The 17,154-nt window shown below is 39.6% G+C and overlaps 1 protein-coding gene across 2 annotated transcripts in view; it reads left to right on the forward strand.

The window, feature by feature from the left end:
- Window positions 1-17,154, forward strand: part of SNX2 (sorting nexin 2) — a 77,531-nt gene that overhangs the window by 33,588 nt on the left and 26,789 nt on the right. For both annotated transcript variants that reach the window (XM_070076041.1, XM_070076040.1), the window contains exons 2-3: window positions 8,902-9,019; window positions 14,711-14,874. In XM_070076041.1, coding sequence (XP_069932142.1) covers window positions 8,902-9,019; window positions 14,711-14,874 — 282 coding nt within the window. The remainder of the gene's footprint in view (window positions 1-8,901; window positions 9,020-14,710; window positions 14,875-17,154) is intronic.

The following is a 17,154-nucleotide window of genomic DNA, read 5'->3' on the forward strand; positions in this document are numbered from 1 at the left end:
TCCTGTACTAGGATTTCTCTGTCCTTCCCCAAACCTGGGAAATTTTCTGCTAATATCTCACTAAAAAGGCCTTCTAATCCTTTCTCCCTCTCCATGCCTTCAGGAACTCCTAGAACCTGAATGTTGGTTTTTTTAATAGTATCCTGAAGATTCCTGACAATATGTTTTAGATTTCTAATTTCCTCTTCTTTTCTTTGGTCTGACTGTATCCTTTCCTGTTCTCTGTCTTCTAAGTCCGATATTCTCTCTTCTGCTTCACCCATTCTGTTTGTAAGGCTCTCTATTGTGTTTTTCATTTGATCTATTGAATTCTTCACTTCAGTCACTATCACAGTTTCCTGTTGTACTAGTTGTTTCGTTTCATTTTGATTCCTCCTTAATATTTCATTTTCACGAGAGAGATTTTCTATCTTGTCCATTAAGGATTTCTGTAGTTCAAGAATTTGTTTTTGAGAACTTCTTAATGTTCTTATCAATTTTTTGAGATCTGCTTCTTGCATTTCTTCTATGTCATCATCTTCATAATCTTGAATTGGGGTGTCTTTTTCATTTGAGGGCATCATGGTGACTTCCTTGTTTTCATTACCTCGGTTTTTGCATTTGTTATTTGGCATATTGGAGATATTTGGTTTCTTCACTGTGGTGCTTTTTCTTGTTATACTATGACTCTATATTAAGTGGACTGTCTGTTTTTGATGGAGCCTTAGGGCTTGAGATGGGTGTGGCCTGAGAGCTCTGTTTGGTGTGCCAAAGGTGACACTCCCAGGTTAGGCGTGGTAAATCTCTCTCTCTCTCTCTCTCTCTCTCTCTCTTTCTTTTTTTTTTTTGATTCAAAAGGGAAGTTATTCTGCACAGCTGAACGAAGATGGAGGTAGTTAGCAGGCAAATGATATACCCACAGGAGCCAGAGATCAGAAGCTCTTTCCCAAGGACCACACAGGGAATCTGTTCGGCCCTCAGAGTGGGCTCCCACTGGGTTGCCAAAGTTACGGAATTGTAGCGTCTCTGGAGAGTGCTCACGTGAATTCCGTGAGTTCTCTCCCCCACCATCTCTTTTTTCACAGTCTCAGTTCAGTAGCACCACAAATTTACTAGGTCCTAATCTCCTGTTAATTCGCCCCGCCCAGAGTCAGGTTTTTCTGCTAGGCTCAGGGCCCATGCAGACCTGAGGTCGCTCTGCTTATGACGTATGTCCAAGATGGCGCCTGCTCTTTGTCTTGCTCGCCCTTGAGAGGTGAGCGGAGAGAGAGAAACCCGTGTCCGTACCAGTCACCTTTTTTTTTTTTCTCTCTCTCTCTTCCAGTTAGCCTGGTGAACTCCCCCCCCCCCCCCGGGGGTCGTTCCCTCTAGTCTCCTCTCTCCGCTTGCCTGCCGGTGTCTCGGGCTATTGAGGTTCGGCTCACCTCGCGTTCCAGCACTGGTGTGTTGAGTCTGCCGCTGGTGTCCCGAACTGTGGGCTCCCACGCTCTCCACGCAGGTCCACTGTGAATCACGTGTTCCGGAAGAGTTTCTTCTGCTGTTTCCTCCCCTACTCTTCCTTGAACCTGCAGTATCTCCACTTTTATTAAACTATCTCTCCCCGGACTATCAGTGTGCTCCCTTCCTATTCTGCCATCTTGCCTCCTCCGACCTTATCAAAATTTCATCATTGTTATGTCCTCTTTTTTTTGTTCAGTGTCCATTCCAGGTTCCTACATTACATATAGTTGCCATTTTTACTTAATCTTCCAATGTGGTATTTTTATTTTGCTTTGTTTTTAGGGGGAGGTGGGATGTCTTTCATAGCTTAGATATTTTTGAAAAGTACTGGCTGTTTATTTTGTAGATGTCTTTAATTTGAATTTGTATTGTATTTTCTCAGTTTGTTCTTCCATTGTAGCTTATTATTCTCAGTTGTTGCTCAGTAAATGCATTTAAATCTAAGTGAATTTTTAAAATTCAGGTTATTTTTAGACAGTAAACCTTTTGATTTGTTGCTGCCCATTAGTTATCCAAAGGGATTGAGAAAAATAACAGAATGTCATGGAGCATCTTCTCTCTTTATTCCTCAGTTCAAGATGAAATTTCTCCTACACAAGCACTGTGTGGTATGTGAGCCACATACTTAATTTCAAATTTTTTTGTAGCCACATTTTGAAAAGTATGAAGAAACAAGTGCACATAATCTAAGTGATTATGTTTTAATTAATTCAATATATTAAAGTTTAAACCAATGTATCTAAAACATTTCTGCATGTAATCAGCATAAAATTATTAGCATATTTACATTTTGTTTTGATACTAAATCTTAAAATCCAGATTTTTACACTTATAGCATATTTCAGTTTGGATTAGATATATTACAAGTGTTGCATAAGCACATGCATTAAGTGACTACTTTTCTGGACAGAATGACTCTTGACTTAAATAATTAGATGTAAATGTGGACTGTTGGTTTCTATAGAATAACTTTCACTCAGTTTCCCTTTGGTGTAACTCGAAACAAACAGACAAAAGAAGTTATTTGTATTTAGCATAAAGTTAAGGCAAAGAATTGAGGCTTCTTACCATTTTAAAATTATATTTAATTTTTTAAAAAATCTTCGTATTTTGTTTCAAGATGGATCCATTTGTTTCTTGAAGTTAGTAATAAGCAACGGTTAGAAGTACAAAAGGAAGTCAAGTTAGATGACTCTGGATTTAAAAATTAGAAAATAATAAATTGGGCAGGTTAAAAATTAGCAGTTATCTGATATACTCCTCATTATATGGAAAAGAAAATTAATACTCAAGGAAATTTTTTTTAAAGATTTATTTATTTATTTGAAAGTCAGAGTTACACAGAGAGAGGAGAGGCAGTGAGAGAGAGAGAGGTCTTCCATCTGATGGTTCACTCCTCAGATGGCCACAACGGTTGGAGCTGCGCCGATCCGAAGCCAGAGCCAGGAGCCAGAAGCTTCTTCTGGGTCTCCCACATGGGCGCAGGGGCCCAAGGTCTTGGGCCATCTTCTACTGCTATCCCAGGCCATAGCAGAGAGCTGGATTGGAAGTGTAGCAGCCGGGACTAGAACCGGCGCCCATATGGGAAGCCAGCGTTTCAGGCCAGGGCGTTAACCCGCTGTGCCACAGCGCCGGCCCCTGAAAGAAATTAATTATGTATCTATAGACACGTTAATATCCAAGTGGAACTGGAATCCAGATCTTTGGTTCCCAAGATATTTTGAAATCTTGAAGATAAACTTGTTTAAATTGTCACCAAGTTACATGTGAAATCTTATTAATATACCCTATTCAACAGAAGTGTATTTTAGTTTTTCAGAGGACAAAGAAGTAGGAAGCAACATTTTTAATGTCTGTTTGCAGGAAATTGGTGCATGTTTGTGTGTGCCTATGTGTACCCCCTTACTTTTCTTGTGTGATGTTTCATTATCTTTCTGTGTCAATAAAGGGCATTCTGCTACACTTTTCATAAAATAGATTTTGGGGTGGGCATTTTTTTAAATTTATTTTTAAATCCCACCCCCCCAAGCAAGCCTTTTATTTAAGGAATACAGACTTCATGCATTTCATAAGTACAGCTTTAGAAATAAAGCGATTCTTCTCACCATACCTGCCATCACACCCACTCTCCCAACCCTCCTCCTCCTCCTTTTCCCATTCCCAGTCACCTTCTCCAGTAAGATCCATTTTCGATGAACTATACACAGAAGACCAACTCTATACCAAATAAAGAGTTCAACAATTTGCATGGAAAAAAATTTTAAAAACCTGTTCCTCAGCAGTTGAGACAAGGGCTGTTCAAAGTCATTGCATCTTGAAGTTAATTTGACGTCATCTTTTTTTTTTTTTTTTAGAAACTTAATTAACTTTAAAGAAGCACCCAAAAATGATAAGTTTTTTGGGGAGCCCTTAGACACAGTTATAATACAACTCTTTGAGGACAGAGGTCCTGCATGAGGAGTTAGTACACAGTGACCCTTGTTCTTAATTTTTTTGTTTTAAAAATTTACTTTATTTATTTGAAAGATAGAGTTACAAAGAGAGGTAGAGACATAGAGAGAGGTCTTCCATCCGCTGATTCACTCCCCAGATGACCACAATGGCCAGAGCTGCGCCTATCCGAAGCCAGGTGCCAGGAGCTTCTTCCTAGTCTCCCACGTGGGTGCAGGGGCCCAAGGACTTGGGCCATCTTCCACTGCTATCCCAGGCCTTAGCAGAGAGCTGGATTGGAAGAGGAGCAGCTGGGACTAGAACCAGCACCCACATGGGATGCCAGCGCTTCAGGCCAGGGTGTTAACCCACTGCATCTCAGCGCCAGGCCCCCCTTGTTGTTAAATTAACAATTAACACTCTTATATATGATGTCATTGATCACCCAGCACTCTTGACATGAGCTGCCTAGGCTATGGAAGCCTTTTAAATCCACAAACTCCGTCAGTATTTAGACAAGACCATAAACAAACTAGAAGTTCTCTCCTTCCTTCAGAGAAAAGTACCTCCTTTTTTGATGACCACTTCTTTCCATTGAGTCTCACCCACTGAGATCCTTCATGTAGGACATTTTTTGCCTCAGTGTCTTGGCTTTCTATGCATGAAATGTTCTCCTGGACTTTTCAGCCAGACCAGTTAGCCTTAAGGGCTGATTCTGAGGTCAGAGTGCTATTTAAAGTGATTGTGATTCTATGAGTCTGCTGTGTGGACTGCTTCCCATGTTAGAACATTAACTCCTTTTTATCTGTTATTATTACCAGACCCTTAATCCTGTCCATATGATCACTTTAATACTTACGATGGTTTAAGGGGATTTGGGGTACCATGGCAAGTTTTGAAACTGTACCCTTAGAAGTAAGTCCATAGGAATGTATGCAGAACTATACAGCTTTAAAGTTATAAACTTCATAATTACAACTTTAGGACCATGGTGATCTTTTCCACCATGCCCACCTTCCCACCCATACTCCCAACCTCTCTTCCTCCTCCCTCTATTATTCCCACTCTAATTTTTTATGGAGATCTTTTTTCAGTTGACTTTATACACATATGTTTAACTCTGTTAATTCAAGAGTTCAACAAAGAGTATTTAAAAAACTGTTCCTCAACATTCAAGACAAGGGCTATTCAAGTCATTGCTTCTCAAAGTGAAAATTTCACTTTACAGATTGCCTTTTAGGTACTCTATTAGTTATCACAGGTCAGGGAGAACATGTGTTATTTGTCCCTTTGTCACTGGCTTCTTTCACTAAATATGATGTTTTCCAGATCCATTCATTTTGTTGCAAATGACCAGATTTCTTTTTTTTTTAACACTGTATAGTATTCCTTAAAGTACCTTTCCCATAATTTCTTCAGTCTTCATTTGATGGGCATTTGGGTTGGTTCCTGTCTTAGCTATTGTGAATTGAGCTGCAGTAAACTTAGGGGTGCAGATAACTCTTTCATATGCTGATTTCGTTTCCCTTGGGTAAATTAGCAGGAGTGGGATGGCTGAGTCATATAGTTGGTCTGTGTTCAAATTTCTGAGATGTCTCCAAACTGTCTTCCATAGTGGCTTTACCAGTTTACATTCCTGTCAACAGTGGATTAGAGTGCCTTTCTCCCATATCCTCACCAGCATTTGTTTGTTTATTTCTTTACGAAAGCCATTCTAACTGGGTTGAGGGGCATTGTTGCAGTGGTTTCAGCTGTCTCATTGGACATCTGCATCCCTTAGTGGAGTGTCTGGTTTGAGTTCCCAGCTATTCTGCTTCTGATAGAGCTACCTGTTCATGTGTATCCTGGGAGGTAGCAGTTGCTGGCTGAGGTGTTTGAATCGTTGCCTCTTACGTGAGAGACCTGAATGGAGTTCCTGGTTCCTGGCCCAGCCTGTTTGAGGTTCATAGCACATGAAGTGGAAGCCACAGAGATTTGACATGAATTATGTAACTCCTGTATATTTGTGGCCACCTCATTGTCCTTCTCCCAACCTGAGCAGGACCTTCCTTAACACATCATCATCACCCAAATCCATATTGTACATTGGGGTACATTCTTGGTAATGTTCATTCTACATGGCAATATTTGATGCCGTGTCCATATTACTGTATGAAGTGCTTTCACTGTCCTAAAAGTCTCTTTCCCATGCTTATTTATTCCACCCTTCCCCATTGCCCCCTTCACCACTGGTCTCTTCACTGCCTCCTTGGTTCTTCATTGTCATGTGCTTGCAGTCATACAGACTGGCATCTTTGACTTAGTAACATGCATTCAAGTTTCTTCATGTCATATCACTGTTTGATTGCTTATTTTTTAGCACTAAAGATATTTCCATTGTTGTAATGTACACAGCTTATTATGCATTCATCTGGTGAGGGACATTTTGGTCACTTCCATGTGTGGGCCAATATGAATGAAGTTGCTTTAAACATTCAGGTACAAGTGTTTGTGCGGACATAATTTTTCATCACTTTTGGGTAAACACCAAGGGGACAGGATTGCTCAATCACGTGGTAAGACCATGTTTAGTTTTGTAAGAAAATGCCAAACTGTTTTCTGTAACACATATATGTTATTACTTTCCCATCAGCCATGAATGAGTTCCTGTTGCTCTACATCCTCACCAACATTTGGTGTTATCAGTGTTCAGGGTTTTGCCATTCTAATTGATGTGTAGTGCTCATTGTTTGCCTATTTCTTTCTCTGGTGATATATATGATATGGAACATCTTCATATGCTTATATGTCTGTCTTCTTGGGTGAGGTAACTATACAAGTCTTCTTGCCCACATTTTTTTTAAGGTTTATTGCAAGGCAGAGTTGAGAGAGAGAATCTTGCACCTACTAGTTCATTCCCCAAATGGCCGTCTTTTACATTTGATCCATGATCTCTTTAGAGGTAACTTAGTGAAGAATTTAAAGTCTTTAAATTCATGTTTTTAAAATGTTAACTTTATGTTGTCCTGGACTGTTTGTTGAAAATAATTTTTTTTCCATTGTATTACCTTTTCTCCTTTCTTAAAGATCTGTGGATCTTAACAACTGTAATTCTTTATCTCACTCTATTCTGTTTGATCTTTCTGTGTATTTTTCTGCTAGCATTATATCTTCATTACTCTAGCTCTATAGTAAGTCTTTCAGTCAGTGCTAGTCCTATAGTATTTTCTTCATTATTATGCTGGTTATGTTGTGGTTTTTCCTGTCCATCTAAATTTTAGAGTATTTATCAATATCTACAAAATAACTTGCTAGGATTTTGCTTGGTTTGGATTGACTATAGATCAAGTCGGGAAGAACTTGAGTTGACAGTACTGAGTTTTCCTATCTGTAGATATGGAATACCTCTTTAATTAGTTCATTGATTGCCTTCCTCAGAGTTTTTAAATTGTCCTTATACAGATCTTATAAATAAATTGTTAGATTTAAATTTAAGTCTTTACTTTTAGTGGCAGCTAATATAAATAGTATTGGGTTTTTACTTTGAAATGTACTTATTCATTGTTGATATATAGAAAAGCAATTGACTTTTGTACATAAGTATTACATTCTACAGCCTTGTTATCTTTACTTATTAGTTCCAGGAGCTTTTTTGTTTTGGCTTTGTGTTTGTGTGTATGTGTGTATGTGTGTGTGTGTGTGTGTGTGACAGAGAGAGAGAGAGAGTTAGTTAGTTCTTGGACTTTGTATAAACACACTTGTGCCATTTGCATGCAAGATAGTTTTTATTTCTTTCTTTTCCAGTCTGTATGCCTTTATTTATTTATTTATTTGAAAGTCAGTGTTACGCAGAGAGGAGAGGCAGAGAGAGAGAGGTCTTCCATCCGATGGTTCATTCCCCAATTGGCTGCAACAGCTGGAGCTGCTCTGATCTGAAGCCCGGAGCTTCTTCCAGAGCTCCCACGTGGGAACAAGAGCCCAAGGACTTGGGCCATCTTCTACTGCTTTCCCAGGCCATAGCAGAGAGCTGGATCAGAAATGGAACAATTGGGTCTCGAACCGTTGCCCATATGGATGCCGGCGCTTCAGGCCAGTTCCTGGCTCATGGCGTTGGCCTGTACCAACCTGAACTTTCAGGGGCATATGATGGGTGAGCCAGCAGATGAAAGATATCTCTCCTCTCTCTCTCCCTTTCTCGCTCTCGCTCTCTCGCTATCTCTCTGTCTCTGTCTCTCCCTCTCTCTCTGCCATTCAGCCTTTCAAATAAACCTTTTAAAACATTCAAAAACAAGACAGCAAAAAAAGACAAAAGCATGGGTGTCCTTAAAAATCAAAGGACTTGAGCCGGTGCTGCAGCTCAATAGGCTAATCCTCCGCCTTGCGGCACCAGCACACCGGGTTCTAGTCCCGGTCGGGGCGCCAGCTTCTGTCCCGGTTGCCCCTCTTCCAGGCCAGCTCTCTGCTGTGGCCAGGGAGTGCAGTGGAGGATGGCCCAAGTGCGTGGGCCCTGCACCCCATGGGAGACCAGGATAAGTACCTGGCTCCTGCCATCGGATCAGCGCGGTGCGCCGGCCGCGGCGGCCCTTGGAGGGTGAACCAACAGCAAAAGGAGAATACCTTTCTGTCTCTCTCTCTCTCTCACTGTCCACTCTGCCTGTCAAGAAGAAAAATCAAAGGACTTGATCTGATTTTGGTTCTATTGTATATGACTGTGTAGAGTATTAAATTTGTTTTTTTTTGTTAAGTGTAACTGAACATGACAGATGAATTAGCATCTCTAAAGGGATGACTGGAAAAGGTTTTGTTTTTTGAAGTTTAAGTGCCTTGTTGAGAAAGGAGATGAATAAAAAGTATGTTTTGTGCTCATTCTTACCCTCAGAGGAGGAAATAAAATGGGCTATTCTTGTTTTTACCTTCATCCTTATCAAGAGAATGTTTTGCTGTAGTATGTAGAGACATAATTACAAGAGAAAAACATGCCAGTTCATTACCTGTTGTTGTTCTTTGAAACAGTCAAGTCCATCGTCTCCAGAACCAGCTAGTCTTCCAGCAGAAGATGTTACTGCAAACTCCAATGGTCCCAAACCTGCAGAAGCTGTGCTAGAGGATGACAGAGAAGATCTCTTTGCAGGTAATTGTCATATTTGTGTTTTTTAATAATGACCAGTTGTAGTATATGTTCTGTTAAGAAATATTCTCTCTAAAGAAGAATTGAAATTCTTTAAAATTATGCCAATTATTACATGGTAGGTCTTTTTGTAACAACCTACAAGATAGACAATTTGCAATTAGAACATACTGTGAAAAATACAGACTTTTGTGAGAAGCAAAAGTGTGGTCCTTTCTGATTTTTAGTACTTGAAAATAAATTACACATTATAATTTGATGACTTTGATTAGCCTAAGATTTAAAAGAGTAGTAGTGGTTGCATTCATACTTTGAGAAATAGCCGGGATTGTATTTTTGAATTGATTACAAGTTGTCACAAAGCAAAATTTATTTATGCATTTAAGAATCATCTTTTCTGTTTATGCTTGAAATCTGTTTTAGTAAACATAATAAACATAGTAAACATAGTAAAATATTTACTATCCCAGTTTTAGTTCACTTTTAGATGATAAAATTGATGCTTAAGGAGATACTGTTTGATAACAGGGCAGGATTTGGTGTAATCAGTCTTAACCTAAAGTTGGACTCTCAGAAAAAATTACCTGCCTTAAGATTAAAATTTAGGAGGCAAGCCTTTGGTCTAGCCATTAAGATGACTGCATGCCACCCTGTAGTGCTTGGGCTCCATTCTTAGCTCCAGCTCCTGGTTCCAGCTTCCCCCTAGTGCAGGGCCTAATAGGCCGTAGTGATGGCTCAAGTAACTGAATACCTGCCACCACATGGGAGTCCTGGATTGTACTCCTGTCTTCAGGCATCTGGGGAGTGAGCCAGGAGATAGGATCTCTCTCTCTCTCTCTGTCTCTCTCTCTGTCTCTGTCTCCCACTCCTACTTTCAGATTTTCAAATTAAAAAAGTAATAAAGTAAAACTCCCTTTAAAAAAAGATTAAAATTTAGGTACCAATAAATGTTGTAGTTTTTAAAAGCAAATTCTTTGTTACAATTAACACAAAACATTAAAATAATAAATCTTGTGTTTAGCAGCTTAATTTATCTGAACTGGCTTTCATTGAGTTAAAGTATAATACTGTCTTCAACTTTTATAATGGTTCAGTATTTATCCCATTCTTTTTTTTTTTTTGCCCAGATATTTTTGAAGATATGAGTATAGCCCTCCATCACAGAAGTTTGTATCATTCTCAGCTTGATTATTCTGTTAAAAGTTTTCACCACAAATGAATTTGTGTGTTTTATGTTAGAAAGTTAGGGGACGGGCACTGTGGCGTGGCATCCCATATGGGTGCTGATTCTGGTGATTCAAGTCCCAGCCACTCCGCTCATGGTCCAGCTCCCTGCTGATGCGCCTGGCAGGGCAGCGGAGGACAGTCCAAGTCTTTGCAGTCCCCTGCAGCTACATGGGAGGGGATCTGGGGAGTGAACCACTGGATGGGCTTCTCTCTCTAATTCTTACAAGTAAATAAATAAATCATTTAAAAATTTAAAAGTATGAGGCCAAATACCAATCTTTTTTTTTTCTTTTTTAAGCTATCTAACAACTGAGTGTGAAAATCACACTAAGTTTGTGTAATATTACAGTATTCTTTTTTGTTTCCTTTTATGCCCTTTAACCCAGGCAGTCCTTAAAAATTCTTTGGTGTGCCCGTGGTTTCTCCCTCCCTCCCTCCCTCCCTCCCTCCCTCCCTCCCTCTCTCTCTCTCCCTTCCTACCTTCTTTATTTACGGCAGAGTGACATGACAGAGTGGTAGGGGGTGAGAACTGGGGAGAGGAAGAGAGAAAACTTCCATTTGCTGGTTCACTCCCCAAATGTCTGCAACAGCCTGGGCTTACCATGCTGAAGCCAGGAGCCTGGAACTCCATTCTGGTCTCGTACATGGGTGCCAGGGACCCAGTTACTCGGCTGTCATCCGCTGCCTTCTCAGGGGTATTAGTAGGGAGCTGTATCAGAAGCAGAGCAGCCAGGACACCAGCCGGCACTCTGATATGGAATGCCAGCATCCTACGCAGCAGCTTGACTGTGCCACAGTGCTCACGCTGGCGTTTATTTGTGCTTTAGGCTAAGTGATGACCAAAGTACTTTCCATTAATAAAAAGAAGTACTAATCTAAATGGAGACCTTAATGTAACAACAGAATTGTGTGCAACTCAGGAGCAGTTGCTGAAATTTATGGTTTGTACTACTAATGAAATAGTAGCAAAATGAAGACTATTAAATATTTGCTTAACACAATCAGATTTTTCTAGCATTTTAGTAATTCAAATATGGTCAGTATCAGTGTTTAAAATTAAAAATAGAGATGAGGACTAAAGAATAATAAAGGTAGCCACCTGTTTCTGTTGTTAAACTACAAATCTGTTTATGTTAGTCTTTTCTCTTAAACTCAGCTGTATTTCATAATGACACAGACATGTGATCATTTTTACGTGAATGGATGGATACCACACTTGTTCTTTCTTGCAGTGATTCTTTTAAGCAGATGTGTCTTTCTTCCTTGAAAAGTGTGGTTGTTGGAAGCTGTCCAGAGAGTAATGTGTTACCAGAATGATGAAAACTATTGTCCAGTTATGAGGACATGCACGTGACTTGTTTCTCTCCCTTACAGGCAGATAGTATGTAGATGTTACTCTACTAAGCAAGTTAGATTTTGAAACCCTTAAGAGGTTAGATTATATTGGTGTGTGTTCTGTTGTGCTTTGGGTAGCATTTCAAGTCCTGGATGTCAGAAGTGGTACCAGAACCAGTTCATCTGTGACAAATGTTAGTTAGTTATTAGTGTACTTAGGGAATGCAGAAATTACAGTTAACTGTGTAGCCCCCTCCTCCTCTGTTTGTTAGTCTGCTCTAATGCTTTCCTGAGTACACATCAGGAAGCTTCCCTCAAGGAAAAGCGAGGGTGAACAAATTGCCAGTACAAAGTTGTCCAAGACCAGTTTTTGCCAGATACTGAATTTTTTTTCATTTTTGACATCCTGCAAATGATGCCAGTTTTAAGTTTAATGAATATCCCTTCATTTAAAGCATTGTTACTGTTTGAGTAAATCACTGTTTAGGTGACATTGATATAATCAGTGTATAGTTGTCGTAGACATATGTCTCTGAGGAAAAGTTTATAGTTAATACCTATGTAGTATTTTCCCAAACCTTTAGGTCTCATTTAAAATACAACTTGAAAGGGTGGGGATTGTGGTATAACAGGTTAAGTTGCTGCTTGGCATGCCCACATCTTGTATCAGAGTGCTGGTTTTTGAATCCTGACTACTCTGCTTCCTGTCTGACTTTATGATAATGTGCCAGAGAGACAACAGATGATGGCCCAAGTAAGTACTTGGTCCCCTGCCGCCCACAGGGGAGACGCGGATGCTTTTTAGGTCCCTGGCTTTGCCCTGGCCCAGACCTGATTATTGTGGCCATTTGGGGAAGTGAACCAGCAGGTGAAGGATCTTTGTTTCTCCATCTCTCTGTCACTTTGCCTTTCAAATAGATAAATTGAAAATACAAAGTTTGGGCCTGCGCTATGGCGTAGTTAGGTTAAGCTTCCACCTACAGTGCTGGTATCCCAAATAGATACCGGTTTGAGTCCCAGCTGTTCCACTTCAAATCCAGCTCTCTGCCTTGGCCTGGGTAAAGCAGTAGAAGATGGCTGAAGTGCTTGGGCTCCTGTACCCACGTAGGAGACAGGAAGAAGCCCCTGGCTCCTGACTTGGGATAGGCCCAACTCCAGCCGTCGCAGCCATTTGGCGATTGAACCATTGGGTGGAAGCTCTCTCTCTCTCTCTCTCTCCTCTCTCTCCTCTCTCTCCTCTCTCTCCTCTCTCTTCTCTCTCTTCTCTCTCTTCTCTCTCTCTCTCTCTCTCTTCTCTCTCTTCTCTCTCTTCTCTCTGTCCTCTGTCTTTAACTCTGCATCTCAAATAAATAAGTAAATCTTTAATTAAAAAAACACCAACTTTGTGAATTTGTGGTATGTTAGTTTCCTTTAGCTCAAAGAAGACATGAAAAAATTAAAGACAGACCACATATTAGTGAACTGGCTCTAAGTTTCTGTCCATTTACTTCAGTTTCTGTTTAATATTAGCTACTTATTATTTTGAGGTCTCTATGATAGATGGACCTGTTAGTGCCAACAACACAGAACCTGGTGTCAGTGAAATTAAATGTAATCAAAAAGTTAAAATTACTTTGTACCGCATATCTTGATGAAGTTACTGTTTTTTTTTCAGTGTTTCGTTTTTGTCTTTTTTGTTTATAAGTCTGTTGCCAGTTAGCTGTGCCTCTTTAGAAAAAAATACTAAATACCAGCAATTTTGACAGCCTAAAGTTGCATATAGGCCTGTAGGTTGTTGTGTTTGGGGCATTTGCAGTCAGTCCATTGCAACATCTCTGGTTCATTTTCCTTCCTTTGTAACCACAGTTGGAAAAGTTTGTTATTATTTTTAATATAAAAATGTAGAAGGATCTATGCCAAGTAAGCGCCTCCTCAACAAGATTGCCAGTAAGAAGTAGCTTGATAAATTGTCAGCCCGAGCAACCTTTCCTCACGTACTTGTGCTATTCCTGCCATGCTTTTTGAAATAGTAAAATTAAAATGGCTCACTGACTGCCTGGCTTCCCAGTCATCTAGGAATCTCAGAACCTGATGGCAGAAGCCATTGGTCCAGTCCTAGTCTCCCTTACAGCCCTGCCTGGTACCAATCCTACAAACCAGCAGAACTGTGGTTTATATAATGGCCACTGACTGTAATGCTCACTGTCCTGGCCCTGATTTTTGCTTTTGCTATTATTCCATTTTCGTGGATATCTCCTCTATCTTTTCTGCCTGTCTAAAAGCTCTCAGATGAGTGTTGTAAACTATTTCTTAATTTTCTAAGCCCAGAGTATTGTCTCCCCTCTCAACTCAAATTGTAGTGTTTGTTGTCTACTTCGTATAGTAATTAGATTTCTTACAGCATTCTTTTTTATTCTCTGAAGTCTGTGTTCTCATTTAACATTCCACATGTCTTGTTTTCTCAACTAGATTATAAACTCCCTGAGGGCAGGTATGATATTTTATGTTTCTTTTGTTTCTCCTTTGTACTTAGCACAGTGTTACATAGTCTATAGATAATTTGGTTTATTGATTTGGCTTAAATATACTTAATTTTAGATTATTCAAGTGAATGAGCATCTTAAAATCTAAACACCTATTTGCTTTGTGTCATATTTGTGTATTCAACTAATATCCAGTAATCTCTGGCAATTAATTGCTTTAGATTACTAACTTTTTGACTTCTCCATAACCAATTAGAATCCCAGTTGGGATAGTTCTGGCAGCCTTCTACCATAAAATTTGTGTTCAGTAGATAAAATGATTATAATGTTAGCCTTAAATATTTGAAAGATGAGTTACCACCAGTATGATATATTACAAAGCCCAACACAAATAGTGTATGGCATTATCCACAGCACTAGTTTTCTCCTAGGGTAGATTCCTGCCACTAGTATAGATAATTAAGCTGACTAAATAGAGTTCTTCCTAAAACTAGCCAAGTTCTGTTGATTTTGAAGTTATGATAAATGGCTAAGGAAGGTTTCATAACCTTCTCTGGTATTTTGCTATCTGTAAGTAATGTAAAAGTGTTTTTTGTGATTCATTAACTGCTTTATAGAGCAATGGGTTTGCTGCCAGTGTCCTTACTTAACTTGTTTAATTCATATCTAGAAGCCACAGAAGAAGTGTCTTTGGACAGCCCTGAAAGGGAACCTATCCTCTCCTCAGAGCCTTCTCCCGCTGTCACCCCTGTCACCCCGACTGCACTCATTGCTCCCAGGATTGAATCGAAGAGTGTGTCTGCTCCAGTGATCTTTGATAGATCCAGGGAGGAGGTAGGGGAAATGTTTGCATTCTAAGTGATATGTAAATAATGTCTTCTGTTACTCTTGTTAGTCATAGCTAATCCAAGCCTCTTAGACACTTTGGGTAAAGAATGTTGGATTCAAGAAGTTGGGTGATTTGGCTTTCCAGTTTTAATTTGACTACTCTTTAAGCCGGTGACCTGGGTATATCACTTACCTTCTTAAGTCAAGAAGTTTGTCTTTTGTGACCTTAACAGTGATAGTGTGTATCCCTCAGGGATCCTCTGTTGGTCAGAGAAGATGATCTATGAAAGTCTTTGGAAACTATTAATCACAATGAAGGGTTATTTTGAGTAATTCTGTTTGATAAAGGCATATAATAAATACTGTTGATAATCAAAGGTTGCTTTCTAGACTTTATTTTCATGAGAAAGGACTATAAATCATTAAAGATACATTCTGGTAATTTGGCAATAATTTTTGATATGAGGTATTTGGAAAAGAAAAAATGATACAGAAGTTATTTTAAATGGCAAAGTGATACATTTAGAAGTTATTTGCCATGGTGGTTAGGATGCCTATACCCTGTAACAGAATCCCTGGCTTCAGTCCTGGCTCTGCTCCCTGTACTGACCATTTCAGACATTTCGGGAGTGAGCCACTTGTTGGAAGGAGCTGTCTTTCTCTCTCTGCTTCTAACATAAATAAATAAAAGGTAAGTTTTTAAAAAAATGAAATAAGAATCATCCATGTAGAAGTGGTTCATTAGAATGAAAGGAGTAAGCATTCAGCTTAGTGGTTAAGATGTCCCGATCCCCATCATAGTGTCTGAGTGTGCTTCCCAGCTGTAGCCCCGAAGTCCAGCTTCCTGTTCGTGCAGCCCCTGGGGGCAGTGGTAGTGACTCAAGTACTTGGGTTGCTGCCATACCTGTGGGAGGCTGGATTGGTTGCTTACTCCTGGCTTTGGCTTCAGCTAGAAGGTCCATTGCAGGACTTTGGAGAGAGAGCCAGGAGATGAGAGTGCTGACAATTTTCTTTGCCTCTCCCTATATAGATAAAAATTAAAAGACTGTGATTAAATAACAAGCACATACAGAACATGAATAGTCTCACAAACATAATGTTAAGAGAAAGCAGGAAGATATAAGCAGGTACTTACATAATTCTGTCATATCAGGGGTGGCAGACTTCCAGCCCAGGGGCCATAGAAGACCCACGAAATGCTTGATCTGGTCCTGCCAAGGCAACTGCAGGCTGCCTGAAATCAACAGATCTATAGAGCAGGCTAGTTTCTAAGTTGACGATTTTATATGGCCCATGAATGATGCTGTAAATAAATATCCAAATGACCCTTGGCAGAAAGAGTTCCCTACCCCTGTGTTGTATGGACTTTAAGAACAGGTGAATTAATGTGACAGTGTCAGCTGTTAGAATGTGGCTATGTTGATGGCGAATAGGTTATGACTGGAGGGGAAGCGTAAGAGGGCCTTCTGAGTTGTAATGGTGGTGTTTGCTTCCGGTGTGGGTTCTGGTTACTAAGATGTTTTCATGTCATGGAAGTCTGTTGAGCTGTGGATTTATGATCTACATGCTTTTCTGTATGAGTAGTATGATTCAAAAAATGTTTACTGAAAAAAAAGCCTCTACCAAAAGATGACTTTTAAAAAACAACATGGTTTAAAACTCACTTTCTTTTAGATAGGCTTATGCTATTAATACTGCCTTGAAAATTTCCCATGACTTCATAACCTTTGAACTTCCTTCCTGAGAGTAACACAGCTTTCCTACAGAGCAACCATGTAGATCGCTCATTTATAATTGGCATTAAGAGGGCTTCTCTGTGATCTCCCGCTTGCTGCTCTCTAAACTGAGCTCTGTTGTGCTCCTGTTGGCTTCAAGAGGAACTTGCACTTACTGGATAACCAGAGAACTTGCAAAACTGTGATTGCTTCTCAGTATAATAATCATGCATGTGTGCAAGAATCTACTGTTAACAGTAATTGTTATTTAAGTGTAGATTTGACTTTGAAAAATGCTGATTAAAAATTACCAATGAGTTATTTTAATGTAAATCTGAAGATCCAGTATAGCAGAAAAATTGCACAAGATTCCTACAGAAAACATTTTTTCCTATATCTGAGGAGTTGTGAGAATACAAAATTTTCTGTTACTTTTCCAAATGACTATTCTGCTTTTGTCTTTGTGTATTTTTTTTTAAGATTTATTTATTTATATGAAAGAGTTACACAGAGAGAGGAGAGGCAGAGAGAGAGGTCTTCCATCCAATGGGTCATTCCTCAGATGGCAGCA

Source organism: Oryctolagus cuniculus, chromosome 6 (assembly GCF_964237555.1).
Source record: "Oryctolagus cuniculus chromosome 6, mOryCun1.1, whole genome shotgun sequence".
In the NCBI taxonomy this organism is placed as follows: domain Eukaryota; kingdom Metazoa; phylum Chordata; class Mammalia; order Lagomorpha; family Leporidae; genus Oryctolagus; species Oryctolagus cuniculus.